Source organism: Pseudonaja textilis, chromosome 3, assembly GCF_049901715.1.
Source record: "Pseudonaja textilis isolate UNSWEBS1 chromosome 3, rPseTex1.2, whole genome shotgun sequence".
NCBI classification, from domain to species: domain Eukaryota; kingdom Metazoa; phylum Chordata; class Lepidosauria; order Squamata; family Elapidae; genus Pseudonaja; species Pseudonaja textilis.
Window position 1 is genome coordinate 140,304,360 of NC_141992.1, and position 25,476 is coordinate 140,329,835.

Sequence of the window (25,476 nt, forward strand, 5' to 3'; positions counted from 1 at the left end):
CTATGCAAAATAATAATAAGAAATAGAATGTGTAAACAAAGCACCGTTGTATGAATTGTCCAACTTTCATAAAGTACACTTAGTGTGGTTAATTCAAACCTGAAAAGTTAACCGTTATATCACCACAGTTAAACCATCAAACAAAGACTGCAAAAACAAAGATTGCCTTATTATATTAGGGTAAAACCCCATTATTGTAGTAGGCTTGGATTTACATATAATTAGCAATTTTATCCCAGTATAGTGCTAATGACATCCTTGCAAAAAAGAACCATAGTTGCTGTTTTATTTGTTAAATTTGTTAAGAACATCCTTTTAAAATTTCTTTTCATCTGCTACATTCCACAAAAGAGAAGATATGGCAGCTATTAAAGCTACATTTACTAAAGATCTTAGCAGAACATATTTATTTTCTGACACTATTTTTTTTGTCCTTATTATAATTAGGCAATTCAAATTAAATAATATCGCAAGTTTCTTTTTCATGCCACTGGAGCCTCCAAAGATTTTTAGCTTCCAAATTTGGGAGCAAACCCATGCACAGAATTGGCATATAAACATCAGAGAATTAAAACCTGAGTAGAAATACTCTCATTTCTTCTGTAATATCACCGCATCGTCATCATCATCATATGCCTGGACTCAGAAATTTCTGATTGTTCCTATTTGTGGCACAACATCTAGATTGCTCCAACTGGACTCTTTCCATCATCAAAAATAGCTACAATAAAGTGTCCTGTACCTTAAACTCTAGTTGACTGCTGTAGCCAAGCTAGAACGCCCCCCTGTTTATTCCTCTGGTATGAACTTAGAATTGAAAGCAAAAATTAAATTTTATCATCTTCTCTGGCATACTAGAGTAGCAACTAACAAAATCTAGATTATTAAACTTTTGTTCCCTGATGAATTTTTACTTGATTTAACCATTATTGGTAATGGGCAAGCTTCCAAAGACTGTGTTTCAGATATTATTTGGTGGTTTAAATGTTTCTTTTTAAGGTGTGCAGAAAAATACCTGTGCATAGAGAATCCACTTATATATAGGAAATGCTAATCGATTTTCAAAGAACTATGTTTTGCTTATCAAGAGTTATGCTTTGTTTATAAATACATAGGGTTCTTTAACACCTGTTTGTATTAGTCAAAATAATAATCTCATGTTTTAAACGGTCCCAAGAATGTGATAAAATAAATGAATTAAGGATTGCATATTTCCTTAAAAGAGGCAATAGTTTCTAACCCCTTTCCATTGTTTTTAATTTGGGTAACACCTTTATATACACAGATTTATCCCTTTCATTCTTCTTTTAGTGATTAGCAAAAACTGAATGTTCAAGCAGCCGTTCTAGTGATTTAGAAATAGCAATAACATTTAGACGTATATACCGCTTCATAGTGCTTTACAGCCCTCTCTAAGCAGTTTACAGAGTCACCATATTGCCCCCCACAATCTGGGTTCTCATTTTACCTACCACAGAAAGATGGAAGGCTGAGTCAACCTTGAGCCAGTCAGGATCGAACTGCTGGCAGTCAGCAGGATTATCCTGCAATACTGCATTCTAACCAATGTGCCCCCACAGCTCTCTAACAAAATTTCTTTTTGTTTTAATGCAGCCTCTTAATAGAGCAATCAAAATGGAATAATTACATTGGCTTCATTCAGGTTAATGTACTTATATGGCAGGAAGCTTCAGTGTATAAGCTAGGAAGTGACTGGATCTTTTTCCTATCATACGTGCACACTTATTTCTTTACTCACAAGAGGATGTTTAAAGAAATCTGCTTTGCCTTTTTTTTTGTCTGCTTAGAATTTCATCAAGAATGAAGAAATTTGCCGCTATTTAAAGTTAACCATTTGGGTAGGGATTTGGTAATCCTCTGGATGCTGACTAGGATCAAATATGCTAGCATGGAACCTGCGGTACTCACTCAGCCCTGGTCATTAGGATACATGCGACACCCAAAAACAGAAATAGCACTTAACAATAGCACTTAAACTTATATACCGCTTCACAGTGCTTTTACAGACAACCCTGTCTAAGTGGTTTACAGCAGGGATCTCCAACCTTGGAGAATTCTGGGAGTTGAAGTCCACAAGCCTTAAAGTTGCCAAGGTTGGAGACCCCTGGTTTACAGAGTCTGGGCCCTCATTTTACCGACCTCAGAAGAATGGAAGGCTGAGTCAGCCTTGAACCGGTGAGACTTGAACTGCCAAACTGCTGGCAATCAGCAGGCAGCAGAGGTAGCCTGGAGTACTGCACTCTAAGCACCGCGCCAACAGCTCTTAGATAAAGTGTGAAGACAGACAAAAGGAAATACTTCTTCTCATACCATGCTTTATGAAAGTATTAGTTTATGGAATTTGCTTCCACAAGATATAGTTAATGTGACAATTGAATTAATAAAGGTTACATCTGCCAAGGGCTATTTGTCACATTGTATGGCAACCTTCCAAACTGGTTAGGGAATTCAGCATTCATTATTTTGTAGAATATTTTATATTCCAACTACTATCGTTCTTTCGGCCTAAGACAGATAGAGAGAGTAGGGAAGATTTGTTACAGTTCCAAGTTCAGTCTTTGTGTAGTTGTTCACCTTCCAACAGCATCTTGTTGATCACTGTCAACAAGGTATTATTGACAGTGGTAAATTGCTGGTATTGATTTAGATACATTTGTGATCCAACCCAATGGGAATATGTACACATTCACACTAATTGTGAATACCTTCCATCAAAGTATATGTACATAAGATTTAGGATGCACCAATGATAATGGAAAATAATTAGGGGTGTGTGTGTGTGTGTGCATGTGTGTGTGTGTGTGTGTGTAAAAACACATACCTCCTCCTCCCAGCTTCTGTTCACTTCATTTTTAGTTGGATGAAAATCAAAATCATTGGCAGATTTATCCAGCAAGCCCAAAACATCTGTCAACTTTTCAGGACGTTCAGTGGTAGGAATACTTTCAGGTGTATTTACATTCATAGGGCTTCCCAAAAGAACTTCCTCATTTTGAGGCACCTCTTCCTGTTCGTCTCCATTACTGAGCCCTGAAGAATTGAAGCTGTTTTCAGTGGTCACCACTGATCCCCAGTCTGCATGGTTAATGGCCTCCTTCTCCTCAGGCTTTAGGCCGAGTTGAAAGGGATTCTGATCCATCTCACCATATTCGTTGGTATAATCCTCAGGACTGTGCTCTTTCTTGAGGAAGGAGAGCTCCTTCAGGCTACCAATTTCCTCAGAGGGGTCACTTGCCAATGCCATGGAGCGGATCACATTGGATGGCACCTGCCCATATCCCAGCAAGGTGGCTGGTCTCGGGGGAACTCTGACCAAGAAGGTCAGATAGGAATTCACCTTCTCCATTTTCTTGGGCTCACAATTTCCTTTAGGTTGGCAACTGACCACATAGCAACGCCGCTCAAACATCCAGGCCAAATCACAATCTGAAAGATCACAACAGGCTGCCAGGCAATCCAACATGGACGCAGCACGTGGGACCCGCATAATTTTAGTTGTTTCTAAATTGGGAAGTATTGCGTCTGTGTACTTGATGCCTTCCGTGCACTGCTGACAGGAACATCCTGAAAAATAGATTTTGGTATAAGTAAAGCCTACATTTTAGGGGAGGGGGGAATTTATCATTATGGATTTACATTTTATATACTGCATTGTCCCTAAAATAAGATGGGGTCTTACATTAATTTTTGCTCCAAAAGAGACATTAGGACTTACTTTTCAGTTGGGTCTTATTTTGGGGGAAACACAATAGTATAACGTAACTCAGGGACTGAGTTAAATTTTTCATGGACCTTTTTACAATTGTTGCTATTTGAAATATTTACATGATTAATTATTTGCTGCTGGCAAGGCTATCACAGATAGCAGATAGCAACGATTCATAGTTTTCCTCTTTTTTCAATGGTTCTGTCATTATTTCCTTCCCTTTCTCTTTCACCTCTGGAAATATAAGAATTAGGAACTGTGGAGAGAGACCGAAACCAATTAAAGAGAACTATCAAATAAAACCAGAAGAACACTCAGCTCTTGCTTAGCAGATTACACTTACCTCTAATTAAAACCCAAAGAACAGAAATTCAACTCCCTCTATTTTTTTAAAATCAAATTTCATATATTTTTAAGTTGCCACAGAAATCTAGAGTAGGACCCTTAGCTAAATTGAATAACAAAGCCACTTGCTGAGTCATCAAAAAAAGAATCATGTTTGTTGAACAGCAGCAATTTTCTCCATGCGAAACCTGCATGCTACTTCTGAACAATGAGTGTTCCATTTAGGGCTGCTTCTGTGAAAAATACCTACTCAAGGATCTGCAGTATCTCTGTTCTTATTATTTTTAATATCCACAGTAATTTACAAATGTCTAGGATGCATGGATGCAGAACGTGGGAAGTCAGAATGGAAAGATGGAAAGGTTTGATTAAGCACTACTTCTAACAGTTTTGCCAGCTTCCATGCCCAGTGGGTAATTTTAGCTAAGTACATCCTTACTTTTCCTTAAACGATTTCAGAAAGAATTAACCTTTGTTGCCTTAACAACAGGAATAGTAGGAGTGAAGGCTTACCTCTTAAAACCACCAAGAGTAAACAGAAGATTCTCAGACTTGGCAAAAGAAACATCCTTTCGTAAGCTGGAAGTGCCAAATTCTGGTCAGATTGCAGGATGGAAATTCTACAATCTTATCGCAAGCTTTTTCTTACACAGCCTGATTTCAAGAGAGGGAATCTGCAGGGCTGGCCAAAAAAAAGGAGTAAAAGAAAGCCATGGATATTAGTTGAAAAGTTAAACAAGAAGAAGATAGAAGAATATTTATTACCATCTGGCTACAGAAGTAGGAACAATTGTAGTTGCAGAAAGTAAAAAAAAAAAGTGAGGAAAGATAAAAGGACAAGATAATAATTTGAGTTCTACAGGCAACAACCTTTCACAAGCAATAATATACTGTTAATACTAATTTTAAAATTATGAATATCTCTTGACTGTAGCTCTTTAACAAGCATCTGCACCCAATATAATATATGTTGTGGTTTATCCATCATTTGCTGAAAATGATTTTAATCAGGCAAATAATCCTCAAGGCCGTTCTCCAAAGACCGTGATGCCTACCTATATTAAATGAGTTTTAGAGCTTGTAACTTCCTCCTCTTCTTTTAACAATTGCAAGACAAACTTCTCTGGTGCTGAAGCAGAGAAGCAATAATTTGTTTTTGGTTTTTTTAAGGGCAACTTTTAAAACTTTGCAGTTATCCCTTGCCCCTTTTCTCCCTTGTCCTTTCCATTTCAGCAGCTTATTTTAGATCACTTGCTTTTCCTGAAATCCATGCAGTGGTGGCAGGTAAGAAATGTGAGGGAGATTCCTGATGATTCTGTGCATCATATTTTTGGAGACAGAGATTTAAATACAAAACTAGGCTGCAGGTTATCTGCCCATAATTTAACAATTTTTCTATAAACTCGGGCTGGCAAACTGGGATCAAAACAATCTAGATATTTAAGATTCCCCAGTCGCCCTTTTTCCTGTTTTTAAATGCCTTGAATGTCAGAGCTTAATATCTTTACATTTGCTTTGGGATTTACCATGCAGTAATATTTTTATAGCAGCTTACAGTAAAAACTACCAACTCTGGCTGAGATAAAAGCAGCGCTACTTGTGTCCCAAATGTTATCAAACTGATATAAGAGAATATTTGTTGCTCAGGTTTGAACTGTGGAATCCCTGATGCTTTCTGACCTGAGTTGTTTTTTGCTGATGTTCCATTACCAAACTAGGTAACATCATCAGTGCTAGAAGGGAATGGGCTTTGTTCTCATATTATATACTAGTGACTTGCCCTGTCAGTATTGGTGGCATGTTCTTTGTGATCCCTTAATTAGGCTATTGTTTGCTGTTAGCCTTTTCGTTTGAGTTAGTAGTTCCTTCATTAGGGGTATTGTTTATCTCTTGATTGTTGGTCTATTATTGTTATTTATGTTGTATTAAACTACGACGTATCTTTATTCACCTGCTAAACGAATAAAAAGCAGATTTAAGGTTTTCCCAAAGGAACAGAGCACATTAATGAAAGAGAAACAGTTGTCCCTCTTTGCTAGCCTATTCCACTTCTGTACCTGGAAAGACTAATTTTTTTCACAAGCAATGAATGCCTTATTGAAATGATGCAGTCAATGCCTTATCTTTAAAAACAGTCAAGATTGGCAATAGCATTTGAAACAGGTTTAAAAAGTCCAGTCTCCTGCAATGTTCCTACTTCTAGTCTAAAATAGAATTTAACCAATTAAAAGACTAATTCTGGAAAAATGTGTAGAATGTGAAACAAACATTAGAGATGTAAAAACTGTTTCTTATAAAACTGTTTCTTACAAAAGATGGAAATGTTTGGATAGATAGATGGATGGATGGATGGATGGATGGATGGATGGATGGACGGACGGTTGGACAGACAGATGGACAGACAGACAGACAGACATAGTCAGGTGTAATGATTAAGGAATCAGACTAGAAAGTGGGAGAGTATGAGCTCTAGTCCTGCCTTAGGCACAAAGCCAGCTGAGTGTCCTTGGCCAGTCACTTTCTTTCAGCCTGAGTAAGGAGGCAATGGCAAACTACTTCCAAAAAACCCTGCAAAAAAAAACCTAAAGGAACTAATCTAGGCAGTAAGAAGGAGTCAACATTGACATGAAGGCGGGGGGGAAGGGGAGGGCAGTTAGGAAGGGCAAGTTCTGCACTGCTTCTCTATTCTTATTGATAGTAATTCTGTCAACAAAATAACTGCTGTAAGAACTAGGTCTGAGATAAACATCACCCAGACAAAGCTCCAGATGGTTAGCTCTAAAAAAAAGGCAAAACATGAGTGTATAATATATGCCTCTGGTTAAAAGCTGAAGGAAATAAGACCACAAGTGGGAAGCATGGCTTTAGCAGACCAAGGGACAGAATACAATTAATACAATTAGTTTGCAAAAACATTAGCAACCCTAGCAGAGAACAATTATCATTGCATGATGGTGCAGATAAACAAAATCATCTGAAAAGTATCATTGGGTCACCAGAATTCAGGGGATTATGGAGACCTTACCTGTGAGAAATTTCTGAGACCACTGCAACACAAGGTTACCACTGTTTAAAAGGGGGTTTTATGACTATTTTCCTTTGGGGATCCTTTGAAGCAGCCTCAGAGGACACTGTGGGCATATTGGCACCAGAAAGGGAGGATTGCTCTTCCCTGATCTAGAGAGTTGGACATCACACTGTTTACAATGTATAGTGTACAGAACTCTTTTACTGTGGAACTGTAGTACTATATTCATCAGTTCTCTGTTGACAAAGACAGCTAACAAGGATTTTTATAATTAACACTTTTTGTATGAAGCAGCTTAGTACTCATATTTCCCCAAGCAAACTATGCAACCCAAGCTACAAAAAGATTGACCATGCAATCGGTTAACCAGCTCATTATGCATTGGCTGAAATAATATTACCTCAGACAATTCCTTAGTCAGGTGAAGCTCTTTGAACTCAAGTAGACGTGAACGAAGATGTATCACCGATGTCATGATTAAACATAAATGCACAGTATATACCAAAGGTAACTTAACAGACTTAAAAATAGTAGAAAGGAAACATCTGATCCTCAACTCTAAACAATAGAAATGGAGCTCTTGCCAAATGAATTGACCCTTGTTATTATTGCAGGAATGGAAAACTTCAATTGGGGAAAGTAGAGAAGTAGAGAAACTCCACATTCCCCCTGGTACCACTCCATAACAGGGTTACAATCCTGATTAGCTTTTTAATACATTATTTGCCTAGAGATACAGCATTAGTTGGATGAAACATCTTTGAGGTAAGAAAGAGAATTGAAATCAAAATATTCTAACTCTAGAATATGCAGCAAAGACTGCAACTGTCTCTTCTTAAGCAAGTTGTATCAGTGTAAATGTATGTTGTTTTTTCCTCCTCATTGCACAACAGTTATATAAACTGCAGCACCAAATATCTTCGAGAAACGATTGTACAAAAAAGATGTGAGGTCTGTCGGCAGTGTTTGTCACATATCAGAAGCACTTTGAAATTGAAAATACATCTTACTCAAGTAAATTTTACTACTCTAATCTCAAACCCTGAATGCAAAAAGAGAAAAAACACTCCTAAACACTGTATGTGAAAATGAGTGAGTGCTATTCTGCTCCAGTTCCCAAGGAGTAAGTACCACTGAACTCGATGCTGTTTACTTTTTCCCCATCACACATCGGATTGCACTGCTAGATCTTGACAATAGGTTTAAGAGTTGCCAGTTTTGGACACTCTATGCAGCTGTCCAAAATATAGATGTCTGCTGTATTTGGGTGTATTTCAGTCCAACACTCCTAGTGTCAATTTTAAAGGGAAAACTCCAGTCCCGAATTCTTATTGCATCCCATGCATCCTGTAAACATTGCGAATTATTCAATATATGAAATGATAAATCATCTCCTACAAGTAAGCAATCGTATCCTTCGCCTTCAGCCTTTGTTGGCCAGCCTGGCTGTTACCAAGAGCCACATTTATCGTTTGGCAAAGCCAAATCAATTGTATGTCCCCCCCCATCCTTCCAACCAACCTAATGTGTGTCTGTCTGTCTGTCTGTCTGTGTCTGTCTCTCTGTGTCTGTCTCTCTGTGTCAGTCTATCTGTCTGTCTGTGCCTGTCTATCTGTCTGTCTGTCAGTCTATCTGTCTGTCTGTGTCTGTCTGTGTCTGTCTATCTGTCTGTGTCTATCTGTCTTTCTGTGTCAGTCAGTCTGTCTGTCTGTGTCTGTCTATCTCTGTCTGTGTCTGTCTGTCTGTCTGTGTCTGTCTAGCTATCTGTTTGTGTCAGTCTAGCTGTCTGTGTATCTGTCTGTGTCTATCTATTTGTCTGTCTGTGTCTGTCTATCTATCTGTCTGTCTATCTGTCTGTCTGTGTCTGTCTATCTGTGTCTGTCTATTTGTCTGTCTGTGTCTGTCTATCTGCCTGTCTGCCTGTCTGTGTCAGTCTGTCTGTCTGTGTTCAACTTCAGTCAGGTGGGGGGGGCGCAGGGGGCTTCTGACAGCCGCCTAGGCGGGTCTATATGCTTCCCCCATCCCGCCTTGTCAGGAAAACATCTGCCATGTTTTTAAGGAACATCGATCTTGGGGGGAGGCGAGGGGGGGGAAAGTGGGGAAGCCTCCGAGCAAGCATCACCGGCTCCTGCGATGAGATGAATCGAGCCTTTTTTTTTGGCCGACCGCACCGGGGAAGGGAGGCGTTACCTGGAATCGGCGAGCCTTGTCGCATTTCCTTCCCGGCAAACCACCCAGCGGCATCTATTGGGGAAAACGCTCCGCCTGCGGGGCATAAAAGCAGCTTCGGATCTTACCCAGAAACGCCCCGCAACAGAAAGATCTCAGGGCAAACCCAACCGGCTCACGCCTGCTGCCCTCACTCACCGCAGCCGGGCACACCGGAGCCAGGTTCTGCTTCGTCTTACCTGGCGACGGGCGGCGGAAATCGGGCGGCGACGGCGACATCCGCGGGGACGAAGCCGCCTCCATCCGCCTCTCTGCCCCAGGACTTCAGTGCGCGGTCCGGGGGCGGGGGGAATGTGGGTGTGGACACGCCGGGGGGGGCAAGTAGCGAAGGATGCTCTGGCCCGGGAGATGCTGAGCTTTGCCGGGAAGGTGGGAGGGAGGCGGTTCTGGGCGTGCGCGGGGGGCGGGTGGGGTGGGAGGACGGCGCCCTTCTCGCTTCGCTTGCCGACCCCCTTCGACCCGCCAAGCCTGCGTCGCCTCCCCGCCGGCCACCAAGCCCAACCCCGCCACCGAGCGCCCACGGTTGCCCTCCCCTTAGGGGATCGCAGAAGGAACACCCCCCCGCCTCCGCCCACACCCACCCACCCGAGGAAGCCTCGGAGCGCGCTAAGGATAACGGGGGAGGGGGGGAAGAGAATCTGTAGACCGAAAGGACGAACTGAGGTAGCAGTCGGTGTTTTTTTTTATAGCGGATACTTTAGTAATTTGATACTTGCACGGAAAGGGACAGCAACGCTCCGTTATAAATGTTGCTGCTGCTTTAACACAGGGGAAAGCACAAAAAACCAATATTATCAAATTTGATCGATTTAGATATAGACACACACGCACGGAAATACATACACCCAAGGTAGACAAATTTGTCTAATATAGACAAATTTCTTGTAGGTCCAATCCCACTTGGCCAAGAAATATTCTATTCTATTCTAATTCTGTTCTACTCTACTCTCTCTCTCTCTGTATAGTTTATAACTATTTGTAGACTTGTTATGTAAGGGGAGAAGAACATACTACTTTTTTGAGAGGTTTCCGCATTGAGATGAGGTGAACTTTTTATGTTTAATGTTAAATGTATTTGATGTTTTCCCCTTTTTTGTACTCATTTTCTTTTTGTTGTTAGTGTTGGATGTTTATTAGTTGTTTTTTTTTCTTTTTCTTTCTTTTGTATTGTATCCTTGGTGATTAAGAATATTTTTTTTAAAAAAATGGTTTCCTTAGCCGTTTTTTCTTTTTTTAAAAAAAGGCCAAGGAAACCATTTGTAGTGTCCAGATATTAAGTATCGCAATCGCATTTAGACTTATATACTGCTTCATAGTGCTTTACAGCCCTTTCTAAGCGGTTTACAGATTCAGCCTATTGCCCCCAACAATCTGGGTCCTCAATTTACTGACTTTGGAAGGATGGAAAGCTGAGACAAGCTTGAGCCTGGTGAGATTTGAACTGCCAAATTCCAGGCAGAAGAAGGCTGTCACAGAAGAAGCAGCCTGCATTACTTGCACTCTAACCACTGAGCCTTTGAGGCTCAAGGATAGTTCAAATTCAAAACAATATGGACATCCAAAAATATTAACTATACTGGTTTGGCTATACTGATATTTGTCACTCTCTAACAGACAAATTGTTCTTCAGCCTCAGCAACTTTTAAGATGTGTGGACTTCAATTACCAGAGTTCCTTAGCCAGCAGGGGAATAATAGCACTCTTTGTTATGCATCCTGAGCATTTTTTCACAATGTAAAGAAAAGGCTGCTGAGAAATCACTTTGCAGGAGAACTCTTTCACAACAGAAACCATGCACCAACCGACTTTATATTTAAGCAAGCTCATTATTTCCCATTGTTTACTATATTTATTATATACTTATTTAGCATATGGCATATCATACATGGACTAGCAATATATATATATTAACATTTCATCTAGATTAGTAAAACACAGTAAAATATAAATGTTAAAAAGATCTATGTTAAAATATCAATGTCAAGGCCATTTAACCGTTGAAGTGCAGCATCATTTATATTAAAATATATATCAGACATTGGACTAGTGTATGCCCGCAGTTCACATCTGGTCACAACGTGATCTACAGTTTCACATAGGACCTCACAATCACACTGAGGGGAGGATACAATGCCTCATTTGTACAGAGTCCCAATAGATACCATGAGGTGCAAATCCTATTCAGGATTGCCCGTTGCTGATGTAGTAGTCAAAGCCTGGCATCTTTTTTATGGGGTCATTTATGTCTCCCTATGTCTGGGCAGTCAGTGTGGGCATCTGGCTTTCCATTAGCAATGAAAAAGTTATTCGCCAGATGTTGTGCCAGTGCCAGTGGATTTGAGTCTTCTGATGGATAAACGCATGCTCCGGTAGAAGTGAGTTGTTCATACTTTTTCTGTACATCCTCACTAGTGCATCTTGCCTTTGGTAAAGCTATATCGCTCAGAATAGAAAGCCAGCAAGTTGAAGTGTTTTTGATACAGAATGGTTCACTATATTATTACTCTATTACTCTATTTGACAACACGGTAGCAGCAGTAGCATCCTTCACGTTCTGGGGTTCTATAGTCTCCCAGGGCCTTGAAATGGAGGCTTTACATTACAACCATCATTAAAAAGGTGTAGCTTATTTGATGTGAGCAGTGCATGTGTGTGCCCTCTGCTTGCACAAATGGAGCTTGTGCTGGAGCAGAGGGTGTTTGTGCACAAAGCACCCTCCACTCACACAAGTAGCTTCACACATGAGCATAAGGGCCCACTGCTCTCGCGACTGGCGCTTTGCACATGCAAGTGCACGCATCCTTGCTCATCACTCACACAGCCCGGTTTGAAGCAGGCTAAGGCCCAGGAGTAGACTGTGGCCTGGGGCTTGGGAATCTCTGTATTAACACATACAATTAGTATTATTTATCTTATTATCTTCTTTAGTTCCTCCTTTTCTTTGCATTATTTTTATTGTTATTCTCTACTACTTCGCAACTACCCTGCTTCTGTACTTCCTTGTGTTTTTAATCACACTTGGCCAAATAAAGCGTTCAATTCCGTTCAGTTGTAATATGCATTCCTTTCAACCATCTAATGGTTAGACTAAGGAATAAGGTACTAAGATTCTATATAACAGAATATCCTATATTAGCAGCAGCGATTAAAGGGACTGTTAGCTAATCAGAAAGCTGAAAATGTTGAAAATACAGTTAACAGTGGAGCCATAAGCTCTACTAATCAAAGCCTCGGCTTGAAAACAGGAATAGTAGCCCTGTTCCTTTGTAACTCAGCCCTTGCTTTGATTAAGTCTCTCCTTCAGTGTGCCTCCATCTTTCTGCCATGAACAAAACTGGCCCCATTCCTTACCCTCTCCTGGAAGAAGTATGACATGAAGAAGATGCTTCCTTGACTTTTGATTTTTTTTTCTCTTAGAAAGCTCAGGGAACAAATAAACAGCAGTGGGACCATGAAAAGTTAGGGGCTGGGCACTCAGTGAAGAACAGGTCTGGGTGTGTTCACTCTTAGCAACGCTTGCTTCTTGGGAAGAACTAGGAATTAGAGGATATTCCAGCAATGTGTTAATGGTACTGAAATTATAATCTATCATTTTCTCCCTGAATTTCATAGTGTCATTAAAGTGGACACACAAGGATTCTTTATTAAAAACAAATTATGATGTGTTTAATAAACTATTCTAACTTTTGAATAATATATACAACATAAAACAATTCCCCCCAAACAAATTAACTAAATGTCTTCTGCGTTGCACGAGACTTTAATATTTTGAATGGAATGTTTCACTTTTCCTAAGCAAGAATTCCCCAAACAAGTAAAATGAACTCCTTTAGTTTACACGATTGTGAATCAAAATTAACATTAGAACTGGTTTAAAATTTTGAAGAACAGGAAAGTGAAATGTTTTCCTCTTACAGTATCACATCAAAATTGCAAAACAGTCCCCAATGATCACTAGGAAATCTGCCACAATCTAGTTTATCCAGACCAATCAAATCCAAACTCTGAGGAATAATTTGTCCACCAGCTGTTGCACCTCGGAAAAACAGACGATCAAATCGACTTTTGTACTTGTATCTTGCATTCAAGTTACTGTTTTGGCTTGTATCCCATGTGTACCGGCAATGTTCAGGCTTGCCCAAGAACTCCCAAATATCCAAAATGTTGTTAGGTAAGCCACCTATTTTAGCAACCTGATAAAGATAAGAGCAGAAAGTGATAAGAGAACAGTAAACATAGTAATTTTGTTGCTTTCAAGTTTGAATTATGTTTTCTTCTGATATTTCGGAGGACTACAATATTATCTAACACAGAATTTCAGAAAAACAAAAAACACCCGTCTTCTAAACCAGGAGTCCCTAACCTCTGGTCCGTGGCCCGGCGCTGGATCACAGCATGCCAGAAACCGGGCCAAGCAAGCAAGCCCCATCCATGGGATACAGGCAGCATGTGAAACCACTCCCCTTGCGGTCCACAAAAAAACCCTCTCTCCACGAAACCGGTCCCTGGTACCCAAAAGGTTGGGGGGTACTGTTCTAAAGTAATCCACTCTCATGCTGTCTGTAAAATCAGTGGCCCTATCCAAGTGATCTTTATCAACTTGAAGATCAATATTTATTCCTGGTCATTGTGCATCAATTTGAAGACAAAACTCATGCCTTTGACTAAGTATGGGCTGGTTCTTATGTCTGGACTGTGGAGTGCTAACTAACCTTACACCAAACTAGCAAACTAATCCAGGATTACATTAAGAAAAATGCTTTTAGCCATCAAAGAATGGGTGATCTGGCCATCCTACCAGAGAACGAATAGTATGATGATCCAGAGTATCTCAAAAATATAACAAAAACCAAAATGTAAATAAAAGTCCTTTAATGCCTTCAACTTGGCTTCACTGTTTAATTGTTCACAGTAGAGGAGTAAACTATTTTCAAAATAACATTTCAAAGGCAAGAAACACAGTTCACAAAGAGCCGATAACGAAACAAAAACCAAAAACAAACTGCACTGAATAAAGTTCCTTGACAGACCAGGATAGATAATTGCCAACTTCAGGAAGATAACCAGGTACAGTCTGTTGGAAGAACGCCAGCCAAGATAAACCTTCTTTAGGAATAAAACACTAATTTGTCTCCAGCATCTGTTAGCACGCAGGTCCAAACTCTTATGCAAATCTCACACCTGCAACCAGGATCATGGCCCTCTCCTCCTGAGTAGACCACATTTTACCCTGATCCTCTCCTCCCGGCGTGCCCTAGGATGGATAGGAGATGGGCCTGGGTCCTCCTCTGACTGCTCAGCTGGCCCTGCCCTTCCCCAGACTTCTCCACAACCTCCGGAGCCACACCTCCACTCCCTATTGGCTGTTCCTCCTCTTCTTTAGAGTCTGTCTCCACCGGGGGCATGACAAATAGTGATCAAGCAGATGGGGGGCGGGTGACCTTAGCAACAGTAATTTTGGAATGCACAACTGGGAACATACAGTTTTGCAACAACCAACATCTAGATCTGTAACCATGAACAATATTTTGCTCAGTAAAGAATACGAATGATACATAGAGGGGAAAAACACATGTTATATATGGGGAAAATACCTTTTCTGTTTTATACAAATAGTCCTTGACTTATGGCCATTCATTCAATCACTGTTTGAAGTTTTAGCAGTGCTGAGTGAAGGGATTTATGTATGGCTTATACCCAAGGTTACTGCCCTTGTGGTCACATGATCAAACTTCAGGTATCTGGCAGCCCACCTACTCTTACAAATGCAGAGGTACTTCAACTCCCCCCTTTCCATCCCCCGCTCGTCTATGCCTTTTTGGTGCCCTGCATTCCCCAGCCACCGCCGCCCTAGCTGATCTTTGCTATCTTCCTGCTCCTGCTGCTGATCCAGCATCCCCGGCCTCACCCTTCGTAAGGCAACTAAGGGCTGCACAAGGCTTTCTTCCTAAGATCGTTTCTTCACAAGACCCGGGGAAAATGGCCTTTCATTGCTCATGGCCCGTCAGGAGCAAGAGCAAAAATATGGTGGAGGTCAGCTGGGGTTGCAGGTCATCCAGGGGCTGAGTTGCTGGGCTGGGATGAGGGTAGCAGGCTGGGGCTGCAAGGGTTCTCTGGGGTGGGTTGAGGCTCCCTCGGGCAAATGCAGCTTCACGCTGCACTGCTGGGCTGCAGCTTCATACCACACTGCCGGGATGGCTGGGGCTCTTGGGAAAGCTGAGGTTTGAGCCATGCTGATGGGCTGCAGTTTTGCACCACGCTGCAGATGTTTCCTGGAGCAGCTGGGGCTTCTCAGCTTTATGCTCCAGCGCACGACTGGGGCTGTTGGCACCTTAGAAGTTTCTTGCAGCCCCACAGTGATGTGGCTCTTGGGGCTGCTGTTGTACAGGGCAGCCATGGGGAGGGATAGCTGGGTAGTAGTGAAGAGGAGGCAGTCCCTTACCCTGAACAGAGGCTTGAGACTGGGAGGGATGTAGCCCGGAATAGCTTGGATTGGAGCGGGCCCTCAACTAACAACTGGTGGGATTTGGTTAATGATGGCAACAGGGATTGCCATTGCTAAGCAATGCAGTCATGTGACACTGGACTTTATAACCACAATGCTTAGTGTTGGAAGTTCTGGTCCCAACTAGTATCTTAAGGACTATGTGTAGATACCAGGAAAGAAGGTGCCAAAAAAAAAAAAAAAAGGATCTGGGGGGGAAAAAGGCACTTGTCCTAGCTCACCTCTTTGTCTCTTAAGTTTGTATCACCTCCAAAAATCACAGAACTTGACTCGGGTACCTCTGCCATTTTGGCAAGCACCAGTTTCAACTGTTTTAAACGCTCTTCGCTGTGGTCCTTAGTACTCTCCAAGTGGGAAGTCATCAGGCACAGGTCATTGCCAGAAATGTTTACCTGATTTAAAAACAATTGCCAAGCGTGAAAACAATAGATTATGTTTACTCAGCTCTCCAATTCCACTTTTTATGTTTGATCATCACAAAAATGAAGCCTTGAAAAGCTTGTAAATCCACCTGCCCTTAATTTAAATTGAAACTAAATGGGAATCCAGGCTATAATTATTTTAGGTAGTATGATCACCTACAAGAATTAATTTGTTGCCAATCATTTCCTCCCCCCTGCTTCCAAGGAGGCTCAGCCTTGGAATCCTTGGTTATTCTGCTTGATTGGAAGTAAGCTCTGCCCACAAGCTCCATCCTCTTGTGTAATATTCCTGCCCTTGGGCTGGTGGGGTATACCTTTTGTTTTCTTAGGCCTTGACTTGAATTTTTAGGGACTAGAACCGCCAAAGAGGCAGCATTGATCCAAGAGAGATACTTCCCAATTGCTTTTCCCCCCCACTTTAGGCAGGGAATATCGTGCCCAGAGATCCATCGGTCCAATGGACTCTCTAGGTCGGAGGTCTCCATACTGGCAACTTTAAGACTTGTGGACTTCAACTCCCAGAATTCTTCAGCCAGCTTTTCTGGGAGTTGAAGTCCACAAGTCTTAAAGTTGCCAAGTTTGGGGACCCCAGCTCTAGATCCTTTCACTTCCCAGCCCCACTCAGTAGCATAGGTATATATATATATATGATGGTGTTCCCAACCGTTTCCCAACTCTGCATAGCTTTTCAGAGGGGCTTCACTTTCTTGCATAGAACTGGAATATGAAAGTAGGTAAGAGTGCCTTGATTTTAGGGGGTCACCTTGGGAAACACTTAGAATTAGGCTGTGGCAGAATGGTGGCAAAAACAAATCCCTCTGCCTGGATCTTATACGCTGCCCGTTCAAAGCCAACAGCCCATTAACCATGCACAGGCACAACGATAATGAGCACAACCCTCTCAAATTTCTTTGCAACTCCCTAGGTCAGTGGTTCTCAACCTTCCTAATGCCGCGACCCTTTAATACAGTTCCTCATGTTGTGGTGACCCCCAACCATAAAATTATTTGTCTCGTTCAATATGTGTTTTCCAATGGTCTTAGGCGACCCCCATGAAAGGGTCATTCAACCCCCAAAGGGGTCGTGACCCACAGGTTGAGAACCACTGCCCTAGGTGGTCAATGCTCACATTTTAGAGCCCCTGAATTGGTTGATTAATATACTAAAGGTCACCCCAGTTAATATATGCATAGTGACATATTAAGCCACGGTCCATTGTTTTTTCCAAAGTATGCAGGATAGTAATGGGATACTTATTTTTAAGCTATTGCCAAGTGTAAGAGACAATGCAAAACACTAGTATAGTTGATTGTTTCACATATTATGCTAAACTATAACAGAACTATCCTGTTTTAAACTTAGTTGTGAACTAAGACTGAATATTACAATAAGTGAAAACTTAGCTTTTAAATCCCCTTGTAAGTTGACAGAAAAGTTCTCATATTTTCTGATTTTCTCCAAATTTATATTCTATATACAAAGAGCAAATATACAAAGCTAACTTGTGAAAATAAAATAACAGTTTTGAATTAATAGTGAGAATATCCACTTCCTTCCCTACTAATGTCCCATTAACTTGCTTTAAAAAAACCTTCACTTTAGGCTGCCAAACAATTTTCTCCATAAAGCTGAGGTAAAACACACTTACGTATACTGCTAATAAATTTCTCATCATACAGGTTGTAGGAAAAATTGTTATTTCATGTTTTAAAACTTTTACTCTTGATTTTTTTACCATGATGGCAGTAAAATAACCATCCGTATTACCTGGAGAGACAGATGGTCAAAAAAAGAAAAGGAAAGGTCAACACCATGGCATTTCACTCAGAATTTCCACACTATAGAAGTCACTAGCCTCAAATCTGGAGAAATTTCAGACATGTATGCACCATTATTTTCATGTCTCATTTTGAATTAACCCCATTTAAATAAAGTTTAATATTTTTTGGACCAAGACTACACTTGGATTTTGCATGGGAAGCTGAAACCTGCAATCCCTAAGCTATGCATGGATAAGGAAGTAAATTGGATTTAATTTATATTATTTAAGCACAATTAATCCAGTGATTTCACATACATTTAATAATTTCCCATTTTAAATCTACAGTAAACTGGTATACAACTTTTGGAGTATTCTGGAAAGTTCTCACAATAGTTTTAAGAGATTATATATGTCAAAATTAACAGCATGTTTTCTAGTCTCTGATAAATTGCAATTAGCTAAAAGCAAGAATTTCTGAAGTACATACAGCCACACCGGATAAATGACGCTAAAATTCACTAATTCACATTTATGCATTCTAATTTACCTCTTCCTAGGAAGCTAGTATAATCAACTTTCTGCGGTTCTATATAATGACATTATACAGTATCATAAAAATATCACTGTATTTGCAGTTGCCACATTAAGCTGAGAGTGACTACTATAACTTTATGCATTAAGTTGATAACTTCATTTACCTGGAATAATTGTGTAACTGACTGCTCTCTTCTGGAGATAACTTAAATATACAGGAATAACCTCCTGTAAAAATACCACATCTGGGCTGTATCTAAATTAAAAAGAGGCTTTTATAAAATACATAATGTAACCATAGAAAGAAAAGCAGTCATTTCAAGAAAGCATACAAAATTATGATGCTAGCAACTGAATGGAGAATACTTTGCAATTTTCCAAAGTCAATTTCTTCTAATCCCTTTTAAAATAACCAGTGCATCAATTCACACTTCCCAGATTTTAATTTAGAATACTAAAAATTCTGGGTTGCTTGAGATGTGAAAACCTTGTGATGATTCTCGCACAAAAGTTATTTCTGAATGTTACTTACGTTTCAATGATGATGTTCAAGCATATTATAAAACTATATAATGTAAGCAAACTGTCTCACAGAATTGTGCACCCCTGCAATGTTGCTATGGGACTAGACATTTTTATTTAATTAATCATGGACTAGGTTTATATATAAATCTTAAACCACTTTAATTTTTCTTAAATGAATCTAGTTTCAAACTCATGCTTTGAAAGTAGCTTATTTCATTACAATATTGCAATCTGATCATGCCCTCAGATTTCCACCAGATATTCAGATGCTTACAGATACATGCAACTAACAATTACTAAAGTTAAGGTGGCAACTTTGATAAACTGCTTTAATCTTAAACTCTGTGGCATGACTGTGGGCATTTGATAGCACTTCTATGTTTTTGTGTGTGTCTCTCTGTGTGTATAGTATACTGTATATATGTTGGATTACATAAGATGCCTTTGATCAGTTTAAAGTAACTTGCTAACAACTGCACCTACTCAAAAGAAGCATTACAATTTTTTAACCTTTTCAATGTATTACTGCAGCATATTATAGATGAATAGGAGCTGGAAGGGACCTTGGAGATCTTCTAGTCCAGCCCTCTGCTCAAGCAGGAGAACCTATACTCTTTCAGACGTGGCCATCTAGTCTCTTCTTAGTGATGGAGCACCCATGATTTCTGAAGGCAAGCTTTCCACTGATTAATTGTTCTAACTGTCAGGAAATTTCTCCTTAATTCCAGATTGCTTCTCTCTTTGGTTAGTTTCCAACCATTGTTTCTTGTCCTGCCCTCTGGTGCTTTGCAGAATAATTTGACCCCCTCTTCTTTGTGGCAACCCCTCAAATACTGGAATACTGCCATCATGTCACCCCTAATCCTTCTCTTCTTTACACTAGCCAAACCCAAATCCTGCAGCCTTTCCTCATGTTTTACTCTCCAGGCCTTTGATCATCTTAATTGCTCTTCTCTGAACTTTTTCCAAAGTCTCAACATCTTTTTTTGTAGTATGGTGACCAAAATTGTTTGCAGTACTCCAGGTGTGGGGTCTTAGTAGGGTTTTATAAAGTGGTACTAATATTTCAGTTGATAACCTTAACACTTCAGATGCTAACCTTAAATAGCCAAAATGTCTTGGTGCTAGGTAATATCAATATTTATCAACTTGGATCCCTAAATCATCATCCAAATACAGAAAATGGCTAAAATGGGAGTGGTCTGAGGGCTGTCTTTGTCAGAAAATTTGCAATAGTAATTTTGATTTATGTCCTTTTAATTTGCTTGGTTCCTTCTCCAAAACATGCTTCAATTAGCATTCTAGAATTACTAAGATCATATATATGAGAATAATGACTGAATAAAAAGCACCAAGAAACACAAGTTTAAGATTAAAGTTCATGTTTTAGAAGCCCAGTAACTTATCTCCAGTTCATGCAAAATAACACTGTCTAAACGAATAGTTGTATTTTCCTGATACAAAGAAAGCATTTTGGCACCAAGGTAACACATTTTTGTAGCAGACTTAGACAACCTAAAACTTTTTGCTACTTATAGACTTACATGCATGCATATTTTAGCACCGTATTACAAAAGTATTAAATTCTTATGAAAAAGTAGCTAGTACAAAACAAATGCCTGACGATGTGTCCAGAGCATGCTTGTTCTATAATCTCACTGGGGCTTATTTCTACTAGATGCCCATAGGATTACTGTGATAGATACTTACAAAGCTAGATAGGAACAGACTCCTCGTGCTCTTTCTTGCAGATTATTTGAATCCAGGCCATCAATATTCCAAGTAATTAAAGAAAAAGTGCTATCGTCTTGTGGGCAGATGCCTGCAGCTTCCACTACTGCAGCAGCTACAGTGTTGGTAGTCGAATGATCAATTAGCTCAACACTGGAATGCACATACAACAAATTAAACATATTGCCGAAAGCAATTTTCTCCAGAACATTTACTTATCCACAGGCTTTAAAAAGTCATTTTAGAAAATTGCCATCTGCAGTAGGTCCATGCAGTGGTTGTCGCAGAAACATTTATTTTTTCACATCAGAAATCAGGCTTGAAGGTATGTGGCCATCGATTTCCCTATGGTGCCCTAAGGTTTTAGCTTGGCGTGTGAATCTATCAAGTGTGAGTTGTTAGCCACGATTTATTGGTTTCATACTATCTGAACCAGATAAATTATAGGTAGTTTTCAACTTACTTGAGCCCCAAACTTCTATTGCTAAGCAAGACAGTTGTTAAGTGAGTGTTGCCCCATTTTATGATCTTTCTTGTCACAGTTAACTGCTGTTGTTAAGTTAGTAGCACAGTTACTACATGACCACAGAGATGCTGCTACAGTCATAAGTGTGAAAAATGGCCAAAAGTCACTTTTTCAGTGCAGCTGTAAGTTCAAACATTCACTAAAGTTGAGGTCTACCTGGATTTGCTCAACTATATGGGAAAAATATGGCACAGCACATTACAGTTAGTCCTTGACTTACAACAGTTCACTTAGTGATGGTTCAAAGTTACAACTGCACTGAAGAAGTAATTTATGACAATTTTTCAGACGTACGAACTTTCCAGCATCCCTATGATCATGTGATCAAAATTTAGATGCTTGGCAACTGGTTCATATTTAGGACCATTGCTGTGTCCCCGGATCTTGCGATCACCTTTTGCGGTCTTCTGACAAGCAAAGTCAATAGGGAAGCCAGATTCAAATAACAACAGGGTTACTCACTTATCAACTGCAGTGATTCGCTTAATAACTAAGATAGCAAAGTTCGTAAAATGAGGCAAAATTCACTTAACAAATGTCTCACTTAACAACAGAAATTTGGGGCTCAATTGTGGTCGTAACTCAAGGACCACCTGTACATCAGTGGTGAGTTTCAAAGTAGTTTACCAGCGGTTCAGTGGGTGTGGCTTGGTGGGCGTGCTTTGCGCGTGCACACACTTTGCGCACGCACGTGTGCCAAGCGCATACTTCGTGCACGTGCAGAGGCTTTCCGACTCACCTCCTGCAATCCTGCACTCTCCCTGTCGCTTCAGCAACTTACGCACGGCAACCTGCTGTGCCGTGCAAAGCAGCTGCGCCATGCAAAGCAGCTGTGCCGCGCAAAGCAGCTGCGCTTCAAAAGCAGGGAATAAAGGTCAGTACAGGAGCCCGGGCGGGTGGGCCCAACAGCAGCTCCTCAGAGAGAACCAGTTCATTCTCCGCTGATCTTCGGCACTACCGGTACACCAGAACCAGTAGAATAGCACCACTGGTGTACATGTATCCATCTATAAACTTTTAAGCAAGCTAAGAAATGTTAATGGGAGCTCTCAATCAGTGCTACCATTTTAATTTTCTACAGTAGCTTGAACAATTATTCAGGGGATAGTACCCACTGCACAACTATTTCTACCTAAGACATAGATAAGACATAGACAGACTAGAGTCCCTCCCCTCTATATTTTAGACCAGGCATGTCCACCAATTCTGGACAGCTAGTAATGTGGCCCCACAAGATCATTAAAAAATATAAAAAGAAAGGAAGTTTGCTATTTATACAGGTGGTCCTCGACTTACAACCACAACTGAGCCCAAAGCCTCGCTTTGTTGCTAAGCGAGATAGTTAAGTGAGTTTTGTTACCTAACGACCTTTCTTGCCCCAATTATTAAGTGAACCACTGCAGATGTTAAGTTAGTAACATGATTGTTAGGTGAATCTGGCTTCTCCATTGACTTTGCTTGTCAGAAGTTCGCAAAAGATGATCAGAGGACCCTGGGGCACTGCAACCGACATAAATATGAGTCAATTGTCAAGTGTCTAAATTTTGATCCTGTGAGCTTAGGAACGCTGAAACATTTGTAAGTGTGAAAACAGCCATGAATCATTTTTTTCAATGCTGTTGTAACTTTAAAGCCACTAAATGAACTATTGTAAGTCGAGGACTATCTGTATACATTAACTACATTATATATTTTATGTGCGGCTCTAAACAATTCCTCTTCAATCAACGCGGCTCACGCAAGTCAAAAGTTCGATGCCCATGTTTTAGACCGGGGTCACCAACCTTTTGGACCTCAGGGACCACCAAACTCATAATTCTAAATCCTGTGGACCAGAGACCCTGGGAAAATCCCCCCAAAAGTCTGCAGGAAAATTCCCCACCCTGTTTTCCTACTGATTGATCGTTCTTTATTTGGGATCGCAGGATTCCGTCTCCAGCTCCGTTCTCAGGGGAGACAGAAAGTGGGAGAGGCTTTTGGCTTCATGCAAGGAAAGCAGCAAAAGTCTTTCTTTCTCTCCCCCAAACTCTGCCAGAAATGAGTCTTTGTGAGACTTGTCATGCCTCTTGGAGTAGGATGTCTTGCAGGGTCCCAAAGACTCATTTCTGGCGGAGTTTGGGGGAAAGAAAGAAAGACTTTTGCTGCTTTCCTTGTGTGCAGCCAAAAGCAGAAGGAGGAAGAGGAAAGAAACAGCCTGGTGGCCAGGCCAGGCATGTGGGGCAAGTTCTCCCCTCCTCCCTTTCCCCCCTACCCTCACTACCTCATGTTGTTCGCAATGCAAGTGATGCAAACCTTGTGTTCCCACAGGCCATGTGGGCAGCACAAACTTGTGTTCCCACGCAGCTTGAATTAATTGCTTTGGGGGGTGACATTTCTCTGCGGACCACCAAAATTTTCTCACGGACCGCCAGTGGTCCCCGGCCACTGTTTGGCGACCAGTGTTTTAGACTATTCCTACAATCCCTTGCCAATGGTCAAGTAGCAGCGAAATTCCAAACATCTCAAGTATATCAGTCTGATTAAAGTACTCCAATCTGTAAGGGATTCACTACAAATACAGAAAAGTCAGAACCCCATTAGACTTGAAGCAAATGGTCACTGCAGCCATATTGAACCAACTAACCACAAAAGTTGGTTAGTTCAATCATACTGAACTAACTCCATGCAGTAGCATGCAATAATTTTTGAAACCCACCATATTAGAACATATGCACAAATTATGCATAAATACCAAATTCAGGCACAAAGAAAATGATCAGATAGGGTCCAACCTTACAAGTCAGCAAACAGGGTTAGAGGTATGTCATTTTGTATGGGGAACTGAGTTCTGCTCCACACAACACCAAGTTTCATCTCTCTGTCAACTTTCAACCTCATAACTATAAACAGAGGCTGTAAAAAAAGATCCCTTAACAAATTTGAAAATGAGGAGTGAAAAGTCTTTCTCTCTGTCATCCCAAATCACATCACAAAGTTGCGGTAAAGAAAATAGGAAGAGGAAGGTGTGTTGGATAGGTTTGTCACCTTGAGTTACTTATAAAAATAATGAAGGTGGGATACAAATAAATAAAACAACAGAAATAAAAGAAAAGAGATTGACATGGCCACATAACGGGGGCGAATGAAAGATTTTTCCTCCTTTTCTCCACAAAAAGCCTTCGCATAAATCACTTACGGAGCCCCCGTGGCGGGAACTGGATGGGGCATCCCGTCGACATCTTGCTCAGGAGGCGGGTCAAAGTACGAATTCAGCGCCTTCTACAAAAGAAAAGTCAAAACCTGGTACTTACGACCACAACTGAGCCCCAAATTTCTGCAGCTCAGGACTAGAACTCACAGTCCCCCCTGGTTTCTAAGCCAGCACTTTAATCGCTACACCAAACTGGTTCTCATTAGAGGGGATCCTTGACTTACAACCACAGCGAGACGTTCATTAAATGAGTTTTGCCCCCTTTTACAACTTTTCTTCCCACAGTTCTTAAGTGAATCACTGCAGTTGATAAGTTAGGGGCCCCGGTTGTTTTATGAATGGTGACTTCTCCACTGACTTTGCTTGTCAAAAGGTCGCAACATCCCATGACCCTGGGACACGGCAATGGTCCTAAGTATGAACCAGTTGCCAAGCCTCCGAATTTTGATCACATGATCATGGGGAATGCAGCAAAGGCACAACGGTCCTCAGTCATCTTTTTCAGTGCCCTTCTGCCTTTGAACGGTCACTAAACGAACGGCTGCAAGTCGAGGACCACCTGTATCGTGGCGGAGGCAGGGAGAAAGCCTCAGAACGGCAGCTAACCTGCATATCCCAGCCGTTCTCGGCCAGGTAGCGCTCAGCCGCGGCTGCACCGCTATTACTGACGGAGGCAAAATCCAAGCACAGGCGCTTCCGCTGCTCCTCCAGCTCTTCCCGCGGCCCTCCTTCCTCCGCCGAGTCCACGCGCTGCCGCTCCTTCGCCTCGGAGGCCGCCTGCTCCACCTCCCTGCCCGCCCAGCCGCCCTCCATCTCTCGGGAACAGTCGTTTGGGAAAGAGCCCGCAAGCAGCGACGCCAGGCCCGCCAAGCGTTTCCCAACCCACCGGTCGCTTGGCGTCGAAACGAGGCAAGGCTGCGCCTGCGCCCAGCGTTTCCCAGGCGTGGCGCCA

At 41.1% G+C, this 25,476-nt stretch overlaps 2 protein-coding genes across 3 annotated transcripts in view; both read right to left on the reverse strand.

The window, feature by feature from the left end:
- The window catches only part of KIAA0319 (KIAA0319 ortholog), a 33,185-nt gene extending 23,669 nt beyond the window's left edge, over positions 1-9,516 (reverse strand). For both annotated transcript variants that reach the window (XM_087930964.1, XM_087930963.1), the window contains exons 1-3: positions 9,398-9,516; positions 4,586-4,754; positions 2,843-3,585 (exon numbers count right to left, since the gene is read on the reverse strand). In XM_087930964.1, the coding sequence (XP_087787090.1) occupies positions 2,843-3,585; positions 4,586-4,640 (798 nt within the window). In that variant the 5' untranslated portion in view covers positions 4,641-4,754; positions 9,398-9,516. The remainder of the gene's footprint in view (positions 1-2,842; positions 3,586-4,585; positions 4,755-9,397) is intronic.
- Positions 9,517-11,165: 1,649 nt separating this feature from the next.
- Positions 11,166-25,412, reverse strand: TDP2 (tyrosyl-DNA phosphodiesterase 2). The gene is made up of 7 exons (XM_087930967.1): positions 25,131-25,412; positions 24,510-24,592; positions 20,788-20,961; positions 18,717-18,808; positions 17,905-18,023; positions 16,056-16,226; positions 11,166-13,522 (listed from the first exon to the last, which is right to left on the reverse strand). The coding sequence occupies exons 1-7, from the start codon at positions 25,335-25,337 to the stop codon at positions 13,241-13,243; spliced, it is 1,128 nt and encodes a 375-aa protein (XP_087787093.1). The 5' UTR covers positions 25,338-25,412; the 3' UTR covers positions 11,166-13,240.
- Between the last annotated feature and the right edge of the window lie 64 nt (positions 25,413-25,476).